The sequence below is a fragment of the Mustelus asterias genome, chromosome 3 (assembly GCF_964213995.1).
Source record: "Mustelus asterias chromosome 3, sMusAst1.hap1.1, whole genome shotgun sequence".
NCBI classification, from domain to species: Eukaryota; Metazoa; Chordata; class Chondrichthyes; order Carcharhiniformes; family Triakidae; genus Mustelus; species Mustelus asterias.
The window spans coordinates 5,112,739-5,135,145 of NC_135803.1; the positions used below are offsets into that span (position 1 = coordinate 5,112,739).

Sequence of the window (22,407 nt, forward strand, 5' to 3'; positions counted from 1 at the left end):
AATTGCTGACTGCAAAAAGGGACTAAATTTGGCCTGTATTCAGACCTGGATTCCTCTTCCTAAAGTTAAAACATCAATTAATCCAGGATCTGTGGTGACCCCGAGGGGGAACACAACCCATAACAGCAAGCAACATGAATCAAGGGGAGGGGAAGAGTGTGGTGGAATAACTGGGGGCACTCAGCGGTCTACGCAGAGGATAGACGCAGGGGAAACTCAACCCCCAGTGCTGCTGGCAATGTCAACCTTACCCAGAAAGACACCCCCCCACTCTCTCAAATCTCCCACAAACTTTTGCTGGAGATTTACACATTTCTTACAGAACCTCCTCAAAGCAGATGATTGGTTAACATTTAAACCAAAGAAACACTGTTCCTTACACGATACCCTCTAATCCATGCACTATCCATTCCAATCACTACACAGAACACACAGGACGTTGAGTTAGTCAGCCTAGCCCCTCTGCAGGTAGTGTCCACTTTAATCTGTCACACAGGCCAAGGCTCGGTTGAATAATGTTCTCTTACATTGTTACCGAGATCTCTGATGTGCTGTGCTTTGGAAATCTCGACACACACATGTGCACACATGCACAGGAGGGAGACACTGCTCTGGGGCAACCCCTGGAGGCTGTTGTTGGAGTTGCAGTAGCCAAGGCCTGGGACCCAATGAGGGCAGTCACTGTGCACAGAGGGCTAAGCAGGGGGTTGATACACTCCACACGTCAATTCTAGAATATTCCAGGTTGCTCATGCATGACGTCATAACACTGGCTTTCCCAAGCCACCCTCCATTGCCCACTATCCCTCCCACCTCCCCCCACCCTCCTCATCACTTTCACACACACATACACACACACACAGGGAAAGGTTCACACTCACTCACAAAGAAAATCCCTCTTTAAGAAGCACATCGATGAGGTCTTTCAAAAAGTCAACCTGACATTCACACTGGCAACTCCATGGTTGCAGGCAACAGGACAATGAGTGTTCTGCTGCAATTAATGCCCCAGCTCTCAGCTTCATGATGCACTGGTAGTTCTTCCAGGTTAGCAGGTGGGGGGAGTGGGGGGGGGGGCGGTGGTTAGAGAGCAAAGGGATGAGGATGGACAGTTGCATTAATTATTAAAATTAGTGATGCCGTTTCATGAGGTCATGAAAAATCAAACACAGCACTGGCGTTCATTTCTAAAGGGATAGAATTGAAAAGTGGTAAAGTTATGTTAAACCCATGTCGAACATCACTTAGACCACACTCAGAATATTGCAAACAGTTCTGCTCTCTACATTAAGAAGAAGTCTTGCCTACCAGAACAGGTTGAAGGACAGTCGAAGGTTGGATAGTCAGAAGCTTTTTCCCAGGGTGGAAGAGTCAATTACTCGGGTGCGAGGGGCAAGGTTTAAAGGAGATGTATGAGGCAAGTTTTTTACACAGAGGGTGGTGGATGCCTGGAACCCACTGCTGGGAGAGGTAGTGGAAGCAGATATGATAGTGAGGGTTTTAAGGGGTGTCTGGCCAAGTACATGAATGAGATGGGGATAGAAGGATATGGTCCCCGGAAGGGCTTTTAGTTCAGTCGGGTAGCATGGTCGGTGCAGGCTTGGAGGGCCGAAGGGCCTGTTCCTGTGCTGTAATTTTCTTTGTTCTTTGACTGGGATTCTGCTTTAGAAAAGAGAAGCTTGTGGAGAAGATCTTGATAGGAAATAGGAGGCGAAGTGGGCCATTCAGCCCCTCGAGTCTGCTTCGCCATTCAACTAGATCATGGCCGATCTTCTACCTCAATGTCATTACCCACACTCCACCCATATCCCTTAATATCTTTAATAGCTGGAGATCTGTCCATCTCTGCTCTTGATAGAATACCACATTTTCAAAGGGCTAGTAGTCTCCTTATTCCGCCCATCGGAATTTATCACCTCGTGTGTATGTATGACGTATCCGGGAAGTTGAGGCTTAATTACTGGAACTTTCAGAGTACTCCTGGCGGGTTCGTAACCCTAAGGAACCTGAGCTGGATTTGGGAAACCAATACAGCGATGGTGCTGATAATGGGAGGGCTTTACCCTTTCTCTTTTCCTCGGTTTGATTGGATAAATGTCAAGAAGATGTTACCATCTGTGAGTGGGGCAAATCTAGGGGCCCCTGAATATAAAACGATCAGTAATAAATCCAGTTAGGAATTTGGGAGAAACTTCTTTAGCCAGAAAGTAGTAGTGAGAATGTGGAACTCACAGCTAAAGGGGGCAGTCAAGGTGAATAGATGCATTGAAGGGGAAGCTAGATTAACACATGGGAGAAGGGAACTGAAGGATACGCTGATGGGGTGAGATGAAGTAGGATGGGAGGAGGCTCGTGTGGAACATAAACACCAGCACGGACCAACTGGGCCGAATGGCCTGTTTCTGTGCCATACATACTATCCAGTTCCAAGCTGTGATAAGCCAGGGCAAATCACTGTAGGTACACTTAACATTGAGTATTTATTTTGTTGAATATTCAATTTTTTTCCTTGTACAAAACATTGGAGTTGGAAAGGAAAGCTATTCAGGATGACTGAGTGTGGGAGTCACGTAACGAAAACCCTGAGAAACATCTCCAGCCTGGAAGCTAACAATTCAATTTCCTTTCTTCAAAAATAATATTAAAAGCTCACGATGCCATCATGGTTTGTTTCCTGGTTTCACGGTGTTATCTTTCCAAATGATAGATGGCACTAACCTCATCTATTGCTTTCTTATAGCTCTGAGAGGAAGGCAAGGTTAGCCCAGGGTCACAGTCAAAGGGAAGCCGCGAGGGAGAGAGAAACAGAGAGAGAGAGAGAGAGAGAAGATTAAAAGACAAAGGAAGAAAATAGAAATGTTAGTTCAAAGCCATGAATCGGATTAATTTTTAAACAAATTCACACATCAACGCTCTGTATGTTAATTAACTTGAACAAATTGTGCCATTTTGAACTCCACCAGGATTTCACTTGTGGGATGAGGGGCAAAACCGAAATGGTGCCATTGCCAATTCGTGACCCCTACCTCACCTTGCTGGCAGCTGCCCCCTTAGCCAGAGAGGAAGTCAATTTATTCAACATTAACAAGCTGAATACAGATAATGCATCCATGCAGTGTGCGGTTCAGGGACTTGGATTAGGGGTCTTCAGATGGTGGAGGTATCTCACCACATCAGCTAAAGAATCAGCAAGGTTTGCATCCCTCCAATCACAGCAGCCCCGCATTAACTCTCTGGAGAGTGTTAACTGGCTAGAGACAGGGTTTCGGCACGAGCGACGGGTGGAAGTCCCACCTCAGAGACAGCTGTTGGCCAATCAGATTGGCTGGCAGCTCTGTGGTCCCAGCAGTGCCAATGGAAAAAGGAAGTGAGATTAAAAGCAGTCCCCAGGATCTCAATCCCAGAGTCCAGGATCGGGGTTGTGTGCGGGGGAGGGAAGGGGCGAATTTACGCTCACTTAAGGGCCGCATCCTGCTGCTGGTATTTGCCAACCAAATCTGTTGGAGATGCTGATAGGCTCCTGGGGTGGTGGCAGTTTTAAAGGCACTGATTCTCTGTGGAACTGGCAATGAGGGGGTGGGGAGGGTTACCCAATGAGATCCCTTGCCCAAACTGCCAAACCCCCTCAACCTTCTTCTCTTCATGATCCCCCACCCGCCGTCATCACTCACCTGTGTCTGTCTCCATGGCAATCCTGGGTCTTGGCTGGGTGTCTTACCAGTAGCAACCACCACCCCTCTTGGTAATGAGGGCTGCCGGCATCTGATTGGCCAGCAGCTGTAGGTGGGCGGACCTTCTGCCCGCTGCTGCCTAGTGAAATGTCTGATTGACACCTCATTCCACAGGCCGTACTGAACAGAGGTGACATGGGGCAGTCGCCGGCTAGCCAGCTGCTGGCTGGGGCCCTGTCACCTCCATTATGGGCCGCCCTTGGTGCCTGGGTGTGGGTTCAAACATGGGGTTTTCACACCCCCTTTCTGAACGTTTTCAGGATGTATTCATTGAACAAATTAGAGGAACCAAGAAGTTACAAAAAACATGATCCACTTCATTACCCAATATCGGAGCAGGGTGATGATCATACAGCAGAGGATGCCATTCAGCCCATCGTGCCTGTGCCAGCTCTTTGAAAGAAGTATCCAATTAATCCCATTCCATACTCTTTCCCCACAGTTTTCAAATTTAAGCATTTCTCCAGTTTCCTTCTTGAACGTGAGGATCAAATTTGCATCCACTGCCCTCTGAGGCAGCACATTCCAGATCCCGGAGTTCACTCCTAATTGGTTCTTTGCCAATTCTGTTACCAACCCTCCTGTCAATGGAAATAGCTTCTCCCTATCTACTCTGTGAATACTGCTCATGATTTTGAACACCCTCTCCCTGACCTTCTCTGCTCTGAGGAGAACAATCCCAGTTTCTCCAGTCTCTCCACATTCAGTGAAATCTCTCGTCTCTGATACCATTCCACAAAATCTCCTCCACACCCTCTCCAAGACCTAAAGACAGTCATTATGGTGGGAAGGGATAGATCAGCTGTAAAGAAATTGCTGGATAGAGGTAAAAATGGAGAATGTTTTTTTTAAATTCACCTATGGGATGTGGACCTCGTTGGGAAGGGCAGCCATTTATTGCTCATCCCTAATTGCCCTTGAACTGAGTGTCTCACTCAGCCATTTCAGAGGGCAATTAACAGTCAACCACATTGCCGTGGGTCTAGAGTCACATGTAGGCCAGACCGGGTAAGGACGGCAGATTTCCTTCCCTAAAGGAATTAGTGAACCAGATGGATTTTTACGACAATCGACAATGGTTTCATGGTCATTGGTAGACTTTTAATTCCAGATATTTTGTTGAGTTTCCATTCTGCTGTGGTGGGGTTGTTGAAGGTGGTGGGGTGTGGGCAGTGGGTGTGGTGGGGGGGGGGGGGGGGGGGGGGGGCAGTGGTCAAATTAACAGATTGCAGCACAGTACTGAATGCAGCCACTTGAGAGCACTGTGCCCCAAGTGGTCACATAGCCGACAGAGATCACATGACTCAAACAAGCAGCAAACAGAAAGAGATTAGCAAAACGGGGAGACCTCAAGTGGTGGGAAAGCTTTTCAAAACTATAATCCCGAACAAGTGTGGATGCTGAGGAAAGCAGCATTGATTTGTTCAAAGCAAATCATGTTTAACTAACTTGCTGAAGTTTTTTTTTAACTAGAGGTGAGAAAGAGGGTTGATGAGGGTAACATAGTTGATATGATGTATCTGGACTTTCTAAAGTTGTTTGGTAAAATGCTGGGCACAGTGACACAGTAGTTAGCACTGCTGTCTCACAGCGCCAGGGACCGTGGTTCAATTCCGACCTCGAGTGACTGTGTGGAGTTTGCACGTTCTCCCCGTCTCTGTGTGGGTTTCCACCGGATGCTCCAGTTTCCTCCCACAGTCCAAAGATGTGTGGGTTAGGTGCATTGGCCATAGTAAAGTGACCATTAGCGTCACAGAGATTAGTAGGGTAAATGCATGGGGTTACGGGGATAGGGCCTGGGTGGGATTGTGGTCGGTGCAGGCCCGATGGGCCGAATGGCCTCCTTCTGCACTGTAGGATTCTATGACAACAGACTTGCCAGCAAAGTTAGACTCAGGATCCTGGACTTTATAAATAGAGGCGAGAGTACCGTGAACCTTTATAAAACATAGGTTCAGCCTCAACTGGAGTATTGCATCCCGTTCTGAGCACAGGATGTCAGGAAGGAAGGTGCAGAGGATTCACCAGAATGATTCCCGTATGAAGAGGGGATACGAGGGGATCTCACTGAAACCTATAGGATTCTTAAGAGGCTTGACAGGGTAAATGCTGAGAGGATGATTTCCCCCTCATAGAGTCATGGAGGTTTATAGCATGGAAACAGGCCCTTCGGCCCAACCTGTCCATGCCGCCCTTTGTTTTTTAAAACCCCTATGCTAATCCCAATTGCCCGCATTTGGCCCATATCCCCCTATGCCCATCGTACCCATGTAACTACCTAAATGCTTTATAAAAGATAAAATTGTACACGCCTCTACTACTACCTCTGGCAGCTTGTTCCAGACACTCACCACCCTCTGTGAAAAAATAGCCCCTCTGGACACTTTTGTATTTCTCCCCTCTCACCTTAAACCTATGCCCTCTAGTTTTAGGCTCCCCTACCTTTGGGAAAAGATATTGACTATCTAGCTGATCTGTGCAACTCATTATTTTATAGACCTGTATAAGATCATCCCTCAGCCTCTTACACTCCAGGGAAAAAAGTCCCAGCCTATCCAGCCTCTCCTTATAACTCAAACCATCAAGTCCTGGTAGCATCCTAGTAAATCTTTTCTGCACTCTTTCTAGTTTAATAATATCCTTTCTATAACAGGGTGACCAGAATTTCACACAGTATTCCAAGTGTGGCCGTACCAATGTCTTGTACAACTTCAACAAGACATCCCAACTCTTGTATTCAATGTTCTGACCAATGACACCAAGCATGCTGAATGCCTTCTTCACCACTATGTCCACCTGTGACTCCACTTTGAAAGAGTTATGAACATGTACCCCCAGATCTTTTGTTCTGAGAGTCTAGGACCAGAGGGAATAGTCTCAGGATAAAGGGGCACCAATTTAAGACTGAGATGAGGAGGGATTTCTTCTCTCCGAGGATTGAGAGTCTTTGGAACTCCTTGCCCCTCTGTAGGGGTAGAATCCTTCTGTGTATTTGAGGCTGAGATAGATTTTTGATCAGTGAGGGAATCAAGGGTTACAGGGAAAGGTCAGGAAGTGGACGTGAGGAATGTCGGATCAGCCATGATCCTATTGAAATGGCGGAGCAGGCTCAAGGGGCCGAATGGCCTACTCCTGTTCCTGTTTCTTATGGTCCTATAACAGGCATCAGCTACGTGGACTGGTTGGAGAGGCTGGGACATTCTCCTGAGTGAAGACGGAGGTCGAGAGGTGATTTAATCGGGCTGTTCAAAATCATCTGGCCAGAGTGGATCGATAAACTGTTCCCATTGGCAGCTGGATCAAGAACCAGAGATCAGAGACTTATGGAGATCGGCAAAAGAAGCAGCAGTGACATGAGGAAGAATCTTTTAACACAGCGAATGGTCAGGATCTGGAAGGCATGGCCCGAGAACACAGCAGAAGCAGATTCAACTGCAGCATTCCAAAGGGAATGGATAAACACCTGGACAGAAAAAATTGCTGGGCTACAGAGAAAGGGTGGGGAAGCGGCACCAGGTGATTTACGTTTGCATAGATACAACAGGCTGAATGGCCTTCTTCTGTTCTGTAACCATTCTATGATCATATGGAACATTTAAAGAGTATATATTTGAAAAGAAAAATATGTAGCACTATGGAGAGAGAATCGGAAAACAATGGGGGTCTTTCTCAACGAGGCTACAGACACTTTGGGCTGAATGGTCTCCTGTGCTGTAGGTATCAATGATCCATACAGGAATACCGGTGGATAATTAATGACTCATTCTATGAGCAGCACGCATGTCTGAGTAGATATGTCAGTGGGTTTGTGTTTCTGGGTTCCAGTGGTACGTTTGGAATGAGCTCGTGTCGGATACTTACAGCAGGTCTCCCAGGCCGGGTCAATTCGCGCCCCTCTTCCGGTTTCACTCGCGAGCTCTCGTGAGGCAGCACTGGCGATCCTTCAGGCTTCCCTGTTCCTGCAACAACACAAACACTGAAAGCTGCAGAAACAGCGACCTGCATTGATACAGCGCCTTCAACGTAACACAATCTCCCAGGAATCAGCAAACCAACTTGGAGAGGTGCATAACATTTTGGTCAAGAGGTAGGTGTTTAAAGAGTTTAAAGTTTATTTATTAGTGCCACAAGTAGGCTTACATTAACACTGCAATGAAGTTACTGTGAAAATCTCCTAGTCGCCACACTCCGGCGCCTGTTCGGGTACACTGAGGGAGAATTTAGCATGGCCAATGCACCCTAACCAGCACATCTTTTGGACTGTGGGAGGAAACCGGAGCACCCGGAGGAAACCCACGCAGACACGGGGAGAACATGCAGACTCCACACAGTGACCCAAGTCGGGAATCGAACCCGTGTCCCTGGCGCTGTGAGGCAGCAGAGCTAACTGCTGTGCCAGAGAGAGGTGGAGAGGCCAAGGGAGAACATCACCATGTTGGCACTCAGCTGTCCAAGAGATTATTCATTCCGTGGTTTGTTGTGTCCATGCTGATGGACAAAGCTTCACTCAATCACGTTCAGAAGGTCACCTGTGTCTCACTGCTGGACGGAGTAGCAGAGGCTGAGGTGATTTTCCTGTGGCCCACCTCACAGTTTTACACTCAGGCTACCTTCTCCCAGGCCAGCTGGGACGATAAGCAAGCTTTACCATTCCAACTGCCCTGTTCTCCCAGAACAAGAAGGGGGGGGGGGGGGGCAGAACTGGATAACACTTGGCACGGATACAATGGGCCAAATGGCCTCCTGCTGTGCGGTAACATTCGAAGAGTTTCAGGATCTCCAAGGCCATCAGGAGCTCACGATACCATTCCTCATCTCCACAGCAACTGGGGACATTATGCATTATGCACAGGTCACCACTCCACACGGCACCGCCTCCCCTCCCCCACATTTACCTCCCATCCACACCTCATTTACCACCTTGCTGCCAAAGACCTCCCCAAACTTTCCATCCTTTCCCACACTTCCTACAAACAGCACCATTCCCATCCCCCACTCCTTCACCCTGACTCCTCCAACCCCACTCCTCTCCCCCTCCCCTACTCCCCCTCCCCCTCCAATCCTCACTCCTCCTCCAATCCCCCCTCCTCCTCTAATCCCCACTTCCTTATCCTCCTCCAATCCCCACTCCCTGCTTTGTTCCTCCTTACCCCCTCCCCCCCCCCCCCGTGTCCTTCCCCAGTGCTCCTTACCTCGGATTTGGTTGCGTTCGTTGGATCCACTTTGGGATCCGGGCTGGGAGCTGCTCTGGGATCCACTTTGGGATCCGGGCTGGGAGCTGGGAGTACTGGAACTGGACGAACTGCCACTGCTGGTGCGATGTAGGGGCGTCTCCAACAGGTTCTCGTTCTTCCGCAGGTCGGGATTACTGGGGTGAAAGCCAAGGAAGAGTAATCTCAGCACCTTCATTGGAAAATAAACTTCCGGAAACATCCCCACTGACAGACAGCAACTGTCACAGCGACTCCAGCAGAACCCCAGAGAAAATTCCCAGAAAACCCAATCATACCCAAACCCAATCCCAACTATACATCAAACCTGGGCACTACTCACTGACCGAGGGAGATGGCGGGGGGGTGGGGGGTATCCTGGGAGGACGGGAATATTCTGGGAATATGGGTGGTCTGCGTGGATTATTAACTGTTAAAGCAAATATGCGACACATGACCCAGAATACAACCGTAATTCATTTCAGAAGGAATTTGTGTAGCACCTTTCTCATTCCCAGGATGTTGCAAAGGGTTTTACAACCAATGGAACAGTTGTCAAAGCATGGTCACTATGGTGATGCAGGAAACACAGCAGCCTGTTTGTGCACAGCAAGATCCCACAACAGTACTGTGACACTGAGCAAATAATCTGTTTGAGCGATTTTGCTTGAGGGATAAACATTGACCAGGACACCACAGTGAAACCTACTCTTGGGCCTGGCTAAACTTGCCATAAACAGGTCCAGGCAGCAGGCAACCGAGGGGTCATCTGACCCGACTGTCTACCCCTCTACCGTGGCTACATTGGCGGCCAGGTGTCCCTGGAGAGGAAGCATGCGGTGTCCCCGGGCACTATTGAAGGCTTCCGTGCCTGCTGGGCACCGCAGGGGCTGGGGTGTATTATCAACCCCTTTAATCACATTTTAGTTTGATGCTTTAAGTTTCCTTTCCACTTTGTCTTTTGTTTCAGACCGCTCCCTTCTTTTTGGGGGCTGCCCCTTTTAATTTGTCCCTCAGTTCATTTCATTTAGTTTAACTGTTTGGTGAAAAAGATTGACACCATGGTGAATTTTCCTGCTCTTCTGTGAAAAACAGCCATTGGGAGCTGCTACCTCCACCTGAGGGGGGCAAGTAAGGCGTTGTTTACTGTTCCAATCAAAAGACAGCACCTGGGGCAGCACAGCGTTCCCTCAGTACAGCACTGGAGTTGTTGGACTTGGACCTGCAACCTCGGGATACAGAGGTGTTGAGTGAGTGAGTGTTAGCCACCGAACACTTCCATGAAAGCTACTGGTGACGGCGATGCCTTCCCTTTGCACAGTTTTGTTTCAATTCCTTCATGAGTCAACCCTGCAGCTATGAGATTTACTGAGCTAATCTCAAACTCCAGCCCCCAGAACACTCAGCATCACTGTGCTACTGTACCCCCACATCACCCATACTGAAAGCAGCAATTGTAATGCTTTTGTTATGATGCTTCCCAATAGCTTAGAAAGTGAAGTTAAAGTTTACTTATTAGACACAAGTAGGCTTACATTAGCACTGCAACAAAGTTACTGTGAAATTCCCCGAGTCGCCACATTCCGGTGCCTGTTCGGGTACACTGAGGGAGAATTTGGCATGGCCAATGCACCTAATCAGCACGTCTTTGGACTGTGGGAGGAAACCGGAGCACCCGGAGGAAACCCACGCAGACACGGGGAGAATGTGCAAACTCCACACATACCTGGATAGTCACATGAGCAGCCTGGGAATGGAGGGATACAAACGATTGGTCTAGTTGGACCAAGGAGCGGCACAGGCTTGGAGGGCCGAAGGGCCTGTTTCCTGTGCTGTACTGTTCTTTGACAGTGACCCAAGCCGGGAATCGAATCCGGGTCCCTGGTGCTGTGAGGCAGCGGTGTTACTCACTGTGCCACCGTGCCGCCCCAAAACCCAAAGGATTTGCCAGATAGATCCTCCCCTCCTTCCATTACCTTGCTCGTATTAGCTGGGCACTGGGTCTGTTTGCCAATCCACTGCTGTTTCCTGGAGAGTTCTTGCGCCCAGGAGCTGGGGAGATAGATGTTGTCCTTTGAGGAACCTGAGTAAAAAAAATAAGCACCACAATGAGGAATGGAGAGCCAATGGGGGAGGGGGTAATGGTGGGAATAGGAAGAGACAATAATGTGGCTTCTAAATTGGTCATTTAGAGATACATGCTTTGTTTTTTTTTGTTCATTCATGGGACATGAGCGTCGCTGGCTGGGCCAGCATTTGTTGCCCATCCCTAGTTGCCCTTGGAGGGCAGTTGAGAGTCAACCACATTGCTGTGGCTCTGGACCAGGTAAGGACGGCAGATTTCCTTCCCTCAAGGACATTAGTGAACCAGTTGGGTTTTTCCAACAATGGTTTCATGGACATCAGTAGGTTCTTAATTCCAGATTTTTATTTTTATTGAATTCAAATTCCACCATCTGTCAGTGGCAGGATTTGAACCCGGGTCCACAGAACATTAGCTGAGTTTCTGGATTAATGGTCTAGCGATAATACCACTAGGCCATTGCTTCTCCCGTGTGGATCCAATCTTGAGATTGTTGGGTTGAGGGGGTGATCTAATTGAGGATTTTAGAATGCTAAAGGGTGAACTCGGCAGAGATAGAAACTATTTCCTGGGTTGGGTGGAGTTCAGTACAAGTAACGCAACCAGAACGTTTGACCCAGGCCATGAAGGGTGAGGTCAGGAAGCTTTCCCTCACTCGAGGAAACTCACTCTCCTCAAAACAATCTTCGGAACCTGAGGGTCAATTGGAGCTTCCAAAGCTGGGATTAGGCGACCTTAGATTGGGGGATTTGGTGAAAAGGGCAGGTGGAGTCGAGATACAGATTGGCCATGATCTAGTTGAATGGAGGAACAGGCCCGAGGGGCTGAATGGCCTCCTCCTGTTCCTGTCCTATCGCTGAAACTGACTGGAAACAATTTTCCAATATCAGATGGACCAAGCGAGAATATATTTGAATTGAATTTTATACTGGGATGCAGCCTGCTTGGCCTGGACTGATTCATTTTTCCCACGAGGCTGTCCCCAGACTGTAGCTTCAATCATTGAGCGATGTTGAGATGAGACAATATATAGATTTATCTTCACATTACAGCATCTAACCTGCTTCAGAAAGTGCTTCATTCATTTACAGTCAGTCACACTGAAGTACAATAGCTGTTGCTATGCAGGCAGATGCAGCAGCCATTTTGTGCAGAGCAAGATCCCAGAAGCAGCAATGGAATGAACATTTGGTTAACCCGCTTTCTGATGGTGTGGCAGGAGGGGGGAATGTTGGACCTCAGGACAATGACACAACTCCCCCGACTTTGCTAACGGTTTGCGAATGGGATTGGAATTTCTGCTGAAGGCCTTCCACTCTCACTGTAACGTTAACAGTGGACCTCCAGGGAGTCCCAGGGAATAAATATTAATGCCATTTACACAAACTGAACCCCACAGAACAGGCAGAAAGAGCCTGGAGGATTAACATCACGGTGGCTATAAGTTTCTAAACTTTATTTATTAGTCAAAAAGTAGGCTTACATTAACACTGCAATGAAGTTACTGTGAAAATCTCCTAGTCGCCACACTCCAGCGCCTATTCAGGTACACTGAGGGAGAATTTAGCACAGCCAATGCACCTAACTAGCACGTCTTTCGGACTGTGGGAAGAAACCGGAGCACCCGGAGGAAACCACACAGACACGGGGAGAATGTGCAAACTCCACACCAACAGTGACCCAAGCTGGGAATCAAACCCGGGTCCCTGGCGCTGTGAGGCGGCAGCGCTAACCACCAGTCTGCGATAGTGCAGCACTCTGTCACATGGCACTGGAGTGTCAGACTAGATTATGTGCTCACCCTCTGGGGTGGACCCTGAATCCACAACTGTTAACCTCGTACAAGAGTGCCACCTACGGAGCCAAGCCAACATTAACCAGGTTCTACATTAACAGTGGGCAAGCTATCAGGACTGTTGTCGGAGTCATAGAGGTTTACAGCTTGGAAACAAGCCCTTCGGCCCAACTTGCCCATGTCGCCCCTTTCTTTTAACCACTAAGCTAGTCTCAATTGCCCACGTTTGGCCCATATCCCTCTATACCCATCTTCCCCATGTAACTGTCTAAATGCTTTTTAAAAGACAAAATTGTACCCGTCTCTACTACTACCTCTGGCAGCTTGGTCCAGACACTCACCACCCTCTGTAGACCCTTTTGTATCTCTCCCCTTTCATCTTAAACCTATACCCTCTAGTTTTAGATTCCCCTACCTTTGGGAAAAGATATTGACTATCTAGCTGATCTGTGCACCTCATTATTTTATAGACCTGTATAAGATCATCCCTCAGCCTCTTACACTCCAGGGAAAAAAGTCCCAGCCTATCCAGCCTCTCCTTATAACTCAAACCATCAAGTCCCGGTAGCATCCTAGTAAATCTTTTCTGCACTCTTTCCAGTTTAATAATATCCTTTCTATAATAGGGTGACCAGAACTGTACTCAGTATTCCAAGTGTGGCCTTACCAATGCCTTGTACAACTTCAACAAGACATCCCAACTCCTGTATTGTCCTTATGACAATGTCTTCCAGGTAATAGCTGGCTGTTGGTAAAACCTACACAATTACACCCACTTTTTCTATCCTATTTTCTTGAATGGTATCTTCAGCAGCTGGTGGATCCTTCCAGATTGCAGAACACATCTTTCTGAAATTCTGGAATCTCAACAGAGGCTCTCTTTAGGGGCAATTTTAATTGAGATGTTCAGAATCACAGCCTGTTCCTTCTATTCTGAAAAGATGCTGAACTTCAAGTTATCGACTTATTACAGCGCAGGAGGCCATTTGGCCCATCGTGTCTGCACTGGCTCTCCAAACAAGCATCATGACCTAGTGCCATTCCCCTGCCTTTCCCCCGCACATTGTTTCTATTCAAATAATCATCTAATGCCCTCTTGAGTGCCTCGATTGAACCTGCCTCCACTACACTTCCAGGCAGTGCATTCCAGACCCCAAACCACTCACTGTGTGATAACAATTTTTCTCCCATCACATTTGCTTCTTTTACAAATCAAAATCTGTGCCCTCTGGTTCTCGATCCTTTTACCCGCGGGAAGAGTTTCTCCCTACCTACTCTGTCCAGCCCCCTCATGATTTTGAACATCTCTATCAAATTCCTTCTCAACCTTCTTCTCTCCAAAGGAGAACAGACCCAATCTCTCCAATCTAAGTTTCTCATCCCTGGAACCATTCCTGTGAAGTTCTTCTGCACTCTCTCCAATGCATTCACATCCTTCCTTCTGAGCTGTGTGATTCTATAGAGATGACAGCATGGTATAGTCCCCTGAAGGAACAGCTTAAGCAGCCCAAAAAAAACTCATCCAGATTCTGTCAAAGTTGTAGGAGACTGGGTTAACTAAAAATTCAAGGCCCATGTTGTCTTGTTCCTCCCCTGTACAGGCAATTTAGCTCTCGGTGTCTCACTCCTTTAGCTTGTCTGAGTGCCATCCTTACCTCCCACCACTGGATGGTGCTAGAAGAGGATGGTACTGACCAGGTAGCATCACAGTACACAGTAGGTATAGAACCTGTAATGTGTGGTGAATTTCAGACCCTGGCGTACCAAGCCTAGGAACCGAGGAACTTCCCTGGAATCTCCAGGGATTGAAGATTAACCTCCTGGACGCTGTCGCAAGCAACAGTTAAGGAGAAAATAAATGATGGCTTATTTCAAATTCTTCCAACGCTTTCTTTATAAAAATGTTGGAGATGGAGTAGGTGGGCAGGAACCATTTGATTGACAGTCAAGAATGATCTACTTTGGTATGGAAGAATGTATTCACCTTCTAATTAGCTATTGGGCTGTGGGATGGTAGGCATACCGGGAGATGACAGAGTGGAGAGGAGGTGGGTGTGATTGGAGGTTATGTAATGACAGCTCCTGGAATAACATCCAGAGTTGACAGCCCTATTGTTCCCTCCATTGGCCTCAATGCAGCCTTGCAAAGAGACGTGACGCATGACCAGTTGATTACCTTGGGTGGAATGTCCTCCTCTTGCCTGTGCCAGGCGCTGCCCCCAAACTTTTCTTCTCTTGACCCAATGCGGGGAGGGAGGGGCGGGGTTTCTGACGTGGGATCGGAGTTCTGCCGTGGCATTTCGGCGCGATGTGACATTAGCCCCTCTTGTGAATGGAAAGCGCTGGACATACTCTTAGTTGGCTGCTCGTGAAGGGACTGGGAGCCCGTCATGGAGGTGCTGTGGGGTTTCAGAGGAACCAGGTGAGCTACTTGGACCTGCGCAGAAGGAAATTAGAGTTACCTCCCAGATCTGCAAATCTGTACATTACCTCATGGCATCTGCGAGGCCAAACTCAAGGAGTTTGCCGCAAACAGCATGTGACCATCACATGGAACGGAATTTCTGTGCATGAACATAATGGAGTCGCAAACTCTAGAATTATTGACAAATCAGCTGGACACAATGATGATGGAGTGAGTGTGGAGTGGGGAGGGGAAAGTAGGCGCCTTTCCTACCTGTCTTTGAAAGATCTTCTAAAGGTCACTTGCACTTTGACCTTGAATTAAAGTCCTTCCTAACCCCTATCTTACCCGATGCCTCTCCATTCACTTCTCCCATCATCCTGCTCGGAGTTCCTGGGTTCTCCAGGAACCAGCTGCAGTGGATGGGGTGGGCGGGAATAGGATTCCCAGCAGAAGTTGTGCTCGACCTGGGCCGTATCGGACCTCGTGCCTGTAATCTTCAAACTGGTTTTGCACAAGCCCTAGAAACAGCTAGAGGTGCACTGGAGAAAGTGCAAATAGAAGGTACCGGAACCGAAAGCTCGATCCAATCAAGCAAGACCAATCAAACCTGACAGAAGTCTTTAAAATTACACAGGCGCTCAATTTGGTCGAAGCAAAGCAGCTGTTTCCACTTGTTGGCCGGTGGGGGGAATTGACATTCGGGGCCAGAAATATTGTCACCAATAAACCCATTGGAAATTCAGGAGGAAGCTTTTTACCCAGAGAACGGTGAGAATGTGGAACTCACTGCGACAGCGAGTGGTCAAGATGAACAGTATCGATACATTAAAGGGGAAGCTGGATAAACACATGAGGGAGAGAGGAATAGAAGGGTGTGCTCAGAGGATGAAATGGTGTATGATGTGGAGCATGAACGTTAGCATGGACCCGAGTCGCTTTCGGTGTTGTAAAGTTCTACAGAAGCATGCGAAGCAGGCATTGCATCTTCCAGAGACATCATCAAATTTGTAACATTTCAAGCTGCCCCCATGCAAGCAACAGGTGAAGAGTGTAGGAACCTTGGACTCTGCTACCTGGGGCTCTACAGGTCTATGCATTGGTGGCGTTCGTGCAGCTTGTACAGCATTGCTGCTGAATGATTCAGAGCGAGGTGGCATGCTTGGGTCAGACATCCGGTTCCCCATCTTGTGCGGCATCGCCGGGGAGCTCTGACGGTTTAACTTGGAGCGTTCCTCCACCTAAAAGACAAGAGGAGGTGTTGGGGAAGGGTCGTGAGAGAAAAGAAAAGAAATAAGTGTCAGCAACGTCAACAATCCCAAACCCTAAACAGATGCTGGAATCTGAAACAAAAACAGAAAATGTTGGAAAAATTCAGCAGATCTTTGGAGACATAGAGTTAACATTTCAAATCTGTATGACTCTTCTTCAGGACTCTGCGGAGCTTTTCCAGAACTTTCTGTCATTGTTTCACCTTCCAAACCTTGTCTAGCAAACCTCTTTCAACACCCATCTCAACCCAAAGCAGAATACAACATCGGCACGGCAGACAATGGTGAAGAAACCAGAGGGAGGGTGTGGAATTCAGTCCACTTTCTTTCAGATTGGATACTTTCCCTGCAATGACCCAACAAAGCAGATTCTGGATGAGTTGGAGAATAATTGAAATGGGAGGTAATTTTGGTTCATAAAATCAAATCAGTGGATAAAAATACAGAGTTGTCAGGCACCGTACTTTTGACGTCTTTAATGGAATTACGGCAAAATCTCAAATCTTGAGAGACTCTCTAGTCTAAAGTTCCAGGATGTAAGACAGTTGGAATTGTGGATTCTTTTACATTGAAGTCTGAGCACAGACCAAGCATTGTAATGGTTTGAAATATTCTGCTTTTGGTTAAAACGAATGTGCGTCGCCGGCACACGGTTAAAGTTTCCACGCGTTCAAAGATCAATAATGAGACACCAAAACATTGCACACCCAAAGGTCAGGCAAAGTTGATTAATATCTGGTACCAGCTTGTCTGAAGCTTCACCACTCCTGGCATATTTGGAAGTTAACAGACTATAACCAAAAGGCTGCTTGCATTATACCACAAGACTAAAGAACCCTCTGTGACGTTAGCAGAGAATGATTGCCCCATTTGTGGGACAAATCCCCTGTCATCTCAACATTGGTGATATCTACTATTTAAAATGCATTATCATCTCCAATCAAACAGCCAGAGGAGCAGCATGTCAACAAGTTACGTTTTCATCCATTGAGTCACTGCTAGCCTCCCACGTGAAGGGGCTGATAATAATAGAAGGCTACAGTCGAGTGGTATAATTACAATCAGGATAGAACAAAAGGAAATATTAAAAGCAAATCAGAAATTTGAGATCATCTCAGCTTTGGTTACTAATTCCTAATAGCTTCAGGCAAACATTCCCAGATGTTGGGAGATCCAATCAGAGAGAGACCAGCAAATTCCATCAGATCCGCAACCCTCAACAGCCTGAGAGGAGACAGGAATAGGAAAAGGGAAGCTTAAAGATCATAGCTGCACCAGGCGCGACACAAGGACTGTTGTCACTGTTACAAATCGATCCAAATTCAAGAGGAAAACGCTTCCAAACTTGAGGCTCTGGCTTCTAAAAGTGTAAGTTGGTTTCTGAGTGGATCCTTTCAGGTCAAGCTGGGAGGTCCATCAAATCAAGAATCATTCCGGGATAACACAGCAAGCGTCCGGTTATTTCACCATGCATGTTGGGGAGATGCAAGATTCAACTCGGAATGTTTTCTGGATAGTCTTTTGTTTACAGTAGCAAATTCCCAGCAAATCAGTGGCCCCATTGCTCTCAGGAAAGACGAATCTTCATCCAGAAATCACAGCTGAAGAAAGTCGCCTTGCGTCTCCGTTCTTGAAAAGCAGAATAAAGATTTCCCTTTCCATAACCTCACCTAAACAAGCCCCATCATCAGCTTACAGCCCTGCACCCTAAGCCTCTTCACCAGCGGTTAGCCTTACATTCTCTCCACCCGAATTTGACTTTTTAAAATTCTTTCATGGGACGTGGATACAGTTGGCTAGGCCGGCATTTATTGCTCATCCCTAATTGCCCTCGAGAAGGTGGTGGTCAGCAGCCATCTTGAACCACTGCAGTCCACGTGCTGTAGGTACACCTTCAGTGCACTTAGGGAGGGAGCTCCAGGATTTTGACCCAGCGACAGTGAAGGAATGGCAACTTATTTCCAAGTCAGGGTGGTGAGCGACTTGGAGGGGAACCTGCAGGTGGCGGTGTTCCCGTGTTTCTGCTGCCTTTGTCCTTCTAGGTGGAAGTGGTCATGGGTTTGGAAGGTGTTGCCTAAGGAGTCTTGGTGTATTCCTGCAGTGCATCTTGTAGATGATACACACGGCTGCCACTCTATTGGTGGTAGTGGGATTGAATGTTTGTGGAAGGGGTAACAATCAAGCTGGGCTGCTTTGTCCGAGATGGTGTCAAACCTCTTGAGTATTGTTGGAGCTGCACTCATCCAGGCAAGTGGGGAGTATTCCATTATACTCCTGACTTGTGCATTGTAGATGGTGGAGAGGCTTTGGGGAGTCAGCAATCAGTCACTAGATGCTGAATACCCACCGCCAACCTGCTCTTCGAACCAGAGTATTGATATAGCCAGCCCTGTTAAATTTATTCTCAATAATACTCAATCAGGATATCAGTGGTGGAGGATTTGATCATGATAATGCAGCCGAACGAAAAGGGAAGATGTTTAGATTTGTTGGAGATTGTCACTGCCTGGCCCTTGTGTGGTGCGAATGTAATTTGCCACTTGTCAGCCCAAGCCTGGATATTGTCCAGGTCTTGTTGTATTTGGACATGGACTGCTTCAGCATGAGGAGTCGCAAATGATGCTGAACATTGTGCAGTCATCAGCGAACATCCCCACCTCTGACCTTTTGATGGAAGGAAGGTCATTGATGAAGCAGCTGAAGATGGTTGGGCCTGGGACACTCCCCTGAGGAACTCCGGCAGTGATGTCCTGGAGCGGAGATGATTGACCTCCAATCACCACAACCATCTTCCTTTGTGCCGGGTCTGACTCCAACCAGGGGAGAATCCCCCCTCCCACCGCCACCCGGTTCCCATTGACTCCAGTTTTGCTCAGGCTCCTTGATGCCACACTCAGTCAAATGCAGTATTTGACCGAGTATGGCACCAAGGAGCCCTTGAGCAGTGCTAGCCACTGTGGTGCCCAATGCTGGGGCAGCACGGTGGCACAGTGGTTAGCACTGCTGCCTCACAACACTAGGGACCCGGGTTTGATTCCCGACTTGGGTCACCGTCTGTGTGGAGTCTGCACATTCTCCCCGTCCCTGTGTGGGTTTCCTCCGGGTGCTCTGATTTCCTCCCACAGTCCAAAAGACGTGCTGGTTAGGTGCATTGGCCATGCTGAATTCTCCCTCGGTGTACCGGAACAGGCACCGGAGTGTGGCAACTAGGGGATTTTCTCAGTAACTTCATTGCAGTGTTAATGTAAGCCTTACTTGTGACGCTAATAACTAAATAAGTGAAATGATGTCAAGGGCAGTCACTCTCAACTCTGGAATTCAGCTCTTTTGTCCATGTTTGGACCAAGGTTGTAATGAGGTCAGGTGCTGAGTGACCCTGGCAAAATCCAAACTGAGCGCCACGGTGCAGGTTATTGCTGAGCAGGTGCTGCTTGATAGCACTGTTGATGACCCCATCCATCACTTTACTAATGATTGACAATAGACTGGACAATAATTGTTTGGATTGGATTTGTCCTCCTTTTTGAGATGTGAAGATGCCGGCATTGGACTGGGGTGAACACAGTAAGAAGTCTCACAACACCAGGTTAAAGTCCAACAGGTTTATTTGGTAGCAAATGCCACTAGCTTTCGGAGCGCTGCTCCTTCGTTAGGTGAGCTCACCTGACGAAAGAGCAGCGCTCCGAAAGCTAGTGGCGTTTGCTACCAAATAAAGCTGTTGGACTTTAACCTGGTGTTGTGAGACTTTTTACTCCTTTTTGAGGACAGGGCGTATCTCGCCAATTTTATGGGTAGATGATGCTAGTGTTGTAGCTGGACTGGAATAGTCTGGCTGGGCCATGGCTGGTTCTGGTGTACATGTCTTCAGTACTACTGCCATGATGTTGTCAGGGCCCATAGCCTTTGCAGTATCCAGTGCCTCCAGCCATTTATTGATATAATTTGGGGTGTAGCCTGGCATCTATATGCCAGGGACTCAGAATTAGACAGAGATGGATCATTCACTCAGCTGTTTTAACTCACTCCAGAATTCGTGTTTAATATTTAAAAAATGCAGCAAGGAGGAAATTGTTACAAAGTGAGTCAGTTTTAGTTCCAGTACTTTCTGCTCATGCACGGGCTAAGATGACCTTTTTTGGGCCTAGAAATAATCAGGTCGCTTCAGCAGGATAAAGTGGTTTTATGGCTTAGAATTAAAACATTTTCATTTCTTAATCACATCTGTAATGGAAAGCAAAGGTTTAGAGGGATTTGGGCCAAATGCAGGCAAACGGGGTGAGCTTAGATGGGCTTTTTGGTCGGCATGGACCAGTTTGGGCCAAAGGGCCTGTCTCCGTGCCGTAGATTCAAATCCTGGTCTTCCTCTCGCATCTCCATAAAGCTTCCTCCAGCCCTGAAATCTGCCAAGACCTCGGCATGTCTCCAGCTTTGGTCTCTTGTCCTTCCCTAATTTTAATCATTTACGCTCCGGAACTCTCTCCCTCGCCTTTCCACCTTCCTCCCCTCCTTTGGAGGTGAGGCAAATCTATCTCTTTGACTAAGCTTTGGATGCTTGTCTTAATATCCCCTTTACCTGGCTAGGTGTCAGATTTTGACAGTGAAATTCCTTAGGATGTATTACAACGTTAGATGCATTAAAGAATTGGAAAATAGTTATTGAAATGGAAATTGTTTATAATGGATGAAGCTTCTAGATTCACTTCCAGGTCTGATTGAAGGTTTGTATTCAGCTCCATATTAACATGCTGGGAGCGCCATGAAATTCATAGCTCTGACGGCAGATCATCATTCTCAAGTTAGTGTCGCTACTGTTGAAGCACCCAGTGCAGGGGGACTGGTATTAGTACAAAATTAAAAAGGGAAGAGTACAAAGGTGCCATCAGAAATATGTTTATACTGAACAGTCCGAAGATTAGTAGACGTAGATGAGAACTGCGGCAATCTGGGGAAGGTATGTATCACTCGTAACGGAGTTTTTAACAGAATGAAAATAGTGGGGGAAGAAAGTGAATGAGTAATGAAGGGGCCACTGGAACAGTTGCTGAACTAGTGAGGTGAAAATCAATGCAGGCTGCACTCTCGGGTGGGTGTAAGAGATATCTCACTGTATTCGAAGGAGAGCAGGACAGTTCTCACTCATGTCCTGGGACAGTTTTATCCTCAGATGGGGGAGTTCGGTGCGCACACATTGGCTGCCGTACTTCCCCACTTCATAAGGGATTGTCACTTCATAAAGTTCATCATTTGCTGCCAAACACTTTGGGACCTTCTGACATTGTGAAAGGCACAATAAAAGAGCAAGCTTGATCTTTGATGTCCACTTAAGTAGAAACAATGGCAGACAAGGAAGCAGTCGGTGAGGTACCATCAGTTGGCACTTGGCCAAGCATGTCTCGGGTTCAATCTCTATTGTAGCTCAAGTTGGCCAAGGCCACCAATAAGATGCCAAGTAGAACTGGCCTCAGGTGGCCTAGAGATGGAGAGGTGAGGGGTGCGCTCTGCAATGGATCAACATCCAATGGCTTTGATTGGAAGGACCCGCTTGGGCCCGAATGGATTGGGCAGTATACTGGGTGGCGATCCTCAAACACTTTCTGCTTTTACTCGGGGAAAAAGTGAAAGCGAGAGCAATCAGACCAGATTCTCAAAGGAATAATGCCTGATTCAAAGGCCAGTTTGCTCAGTTCCTCTGTCTACTAATCTTCAGATGCCATATTTCTGTTGAATACATCATGTTTTGCAGCAATCTCTGAGTTTCAGGTCAGCCCACACTCTCTTGGGCATCGAAGGGTTTGTGTTGCTGCGCATTTCCACCAATGCTGTTCAATCCCAACCTACTGAATATGAAATAGGTGGAACTCACTACTTTTTCCTACGGGGCTTGGGGGTTTCTTTTGTGACTTAGGAAGTGCT

At 47.5% G+C, this 22,407-nt stretch overlaps 1 protein-coding gene across 4 annotated transcripts in view; it reads right to left on the minus strand.

Annotated features, from left to right (window-relative positions):
- The window catches only part of LOC144486337 (traf2 and NCK-interacting protein kinase-like), a 214,381-nt gene that overhangs the window by 48,286 nt on the left and 143,688 nt on the right, over nucleotides 1-22,407 (minus strand). For 3 of the 4 annotated variants that reach the window (XM_078204383.1, XM_078204366.1, XM_078204389.1), the window contains 5 exons: nucleotides 16,300-16,464; nucleotides 14,996-15,256; nucleotides 10,918-11,024; nucleotides 8,924-9,099; nucleotides 7,593-7,690 (listed from right to left, as the gene is read on the minus strand). In XM_078204383.1, the coding sequence (XP_078060509.1) occupies nucleotides 7,593-7,690; nucleotides 8,924-9,099; nucleotides 10,918-11,024; nucleotides 14,996-15,256; nucleotides 16,300-16,464 (807 nt within the window). The remainder of the gene's footprint in view (nucleotides 1-7,592; nucleotides 7,691-8,923; nucleotides 9,100-10,917; nucleotides 11,025-14,995; nucleotides 15,257-16,299; nucleotides 16,465-22,407) is intronic. The other variant, XM_078204375.1, reaches the window with a different exon arrangement.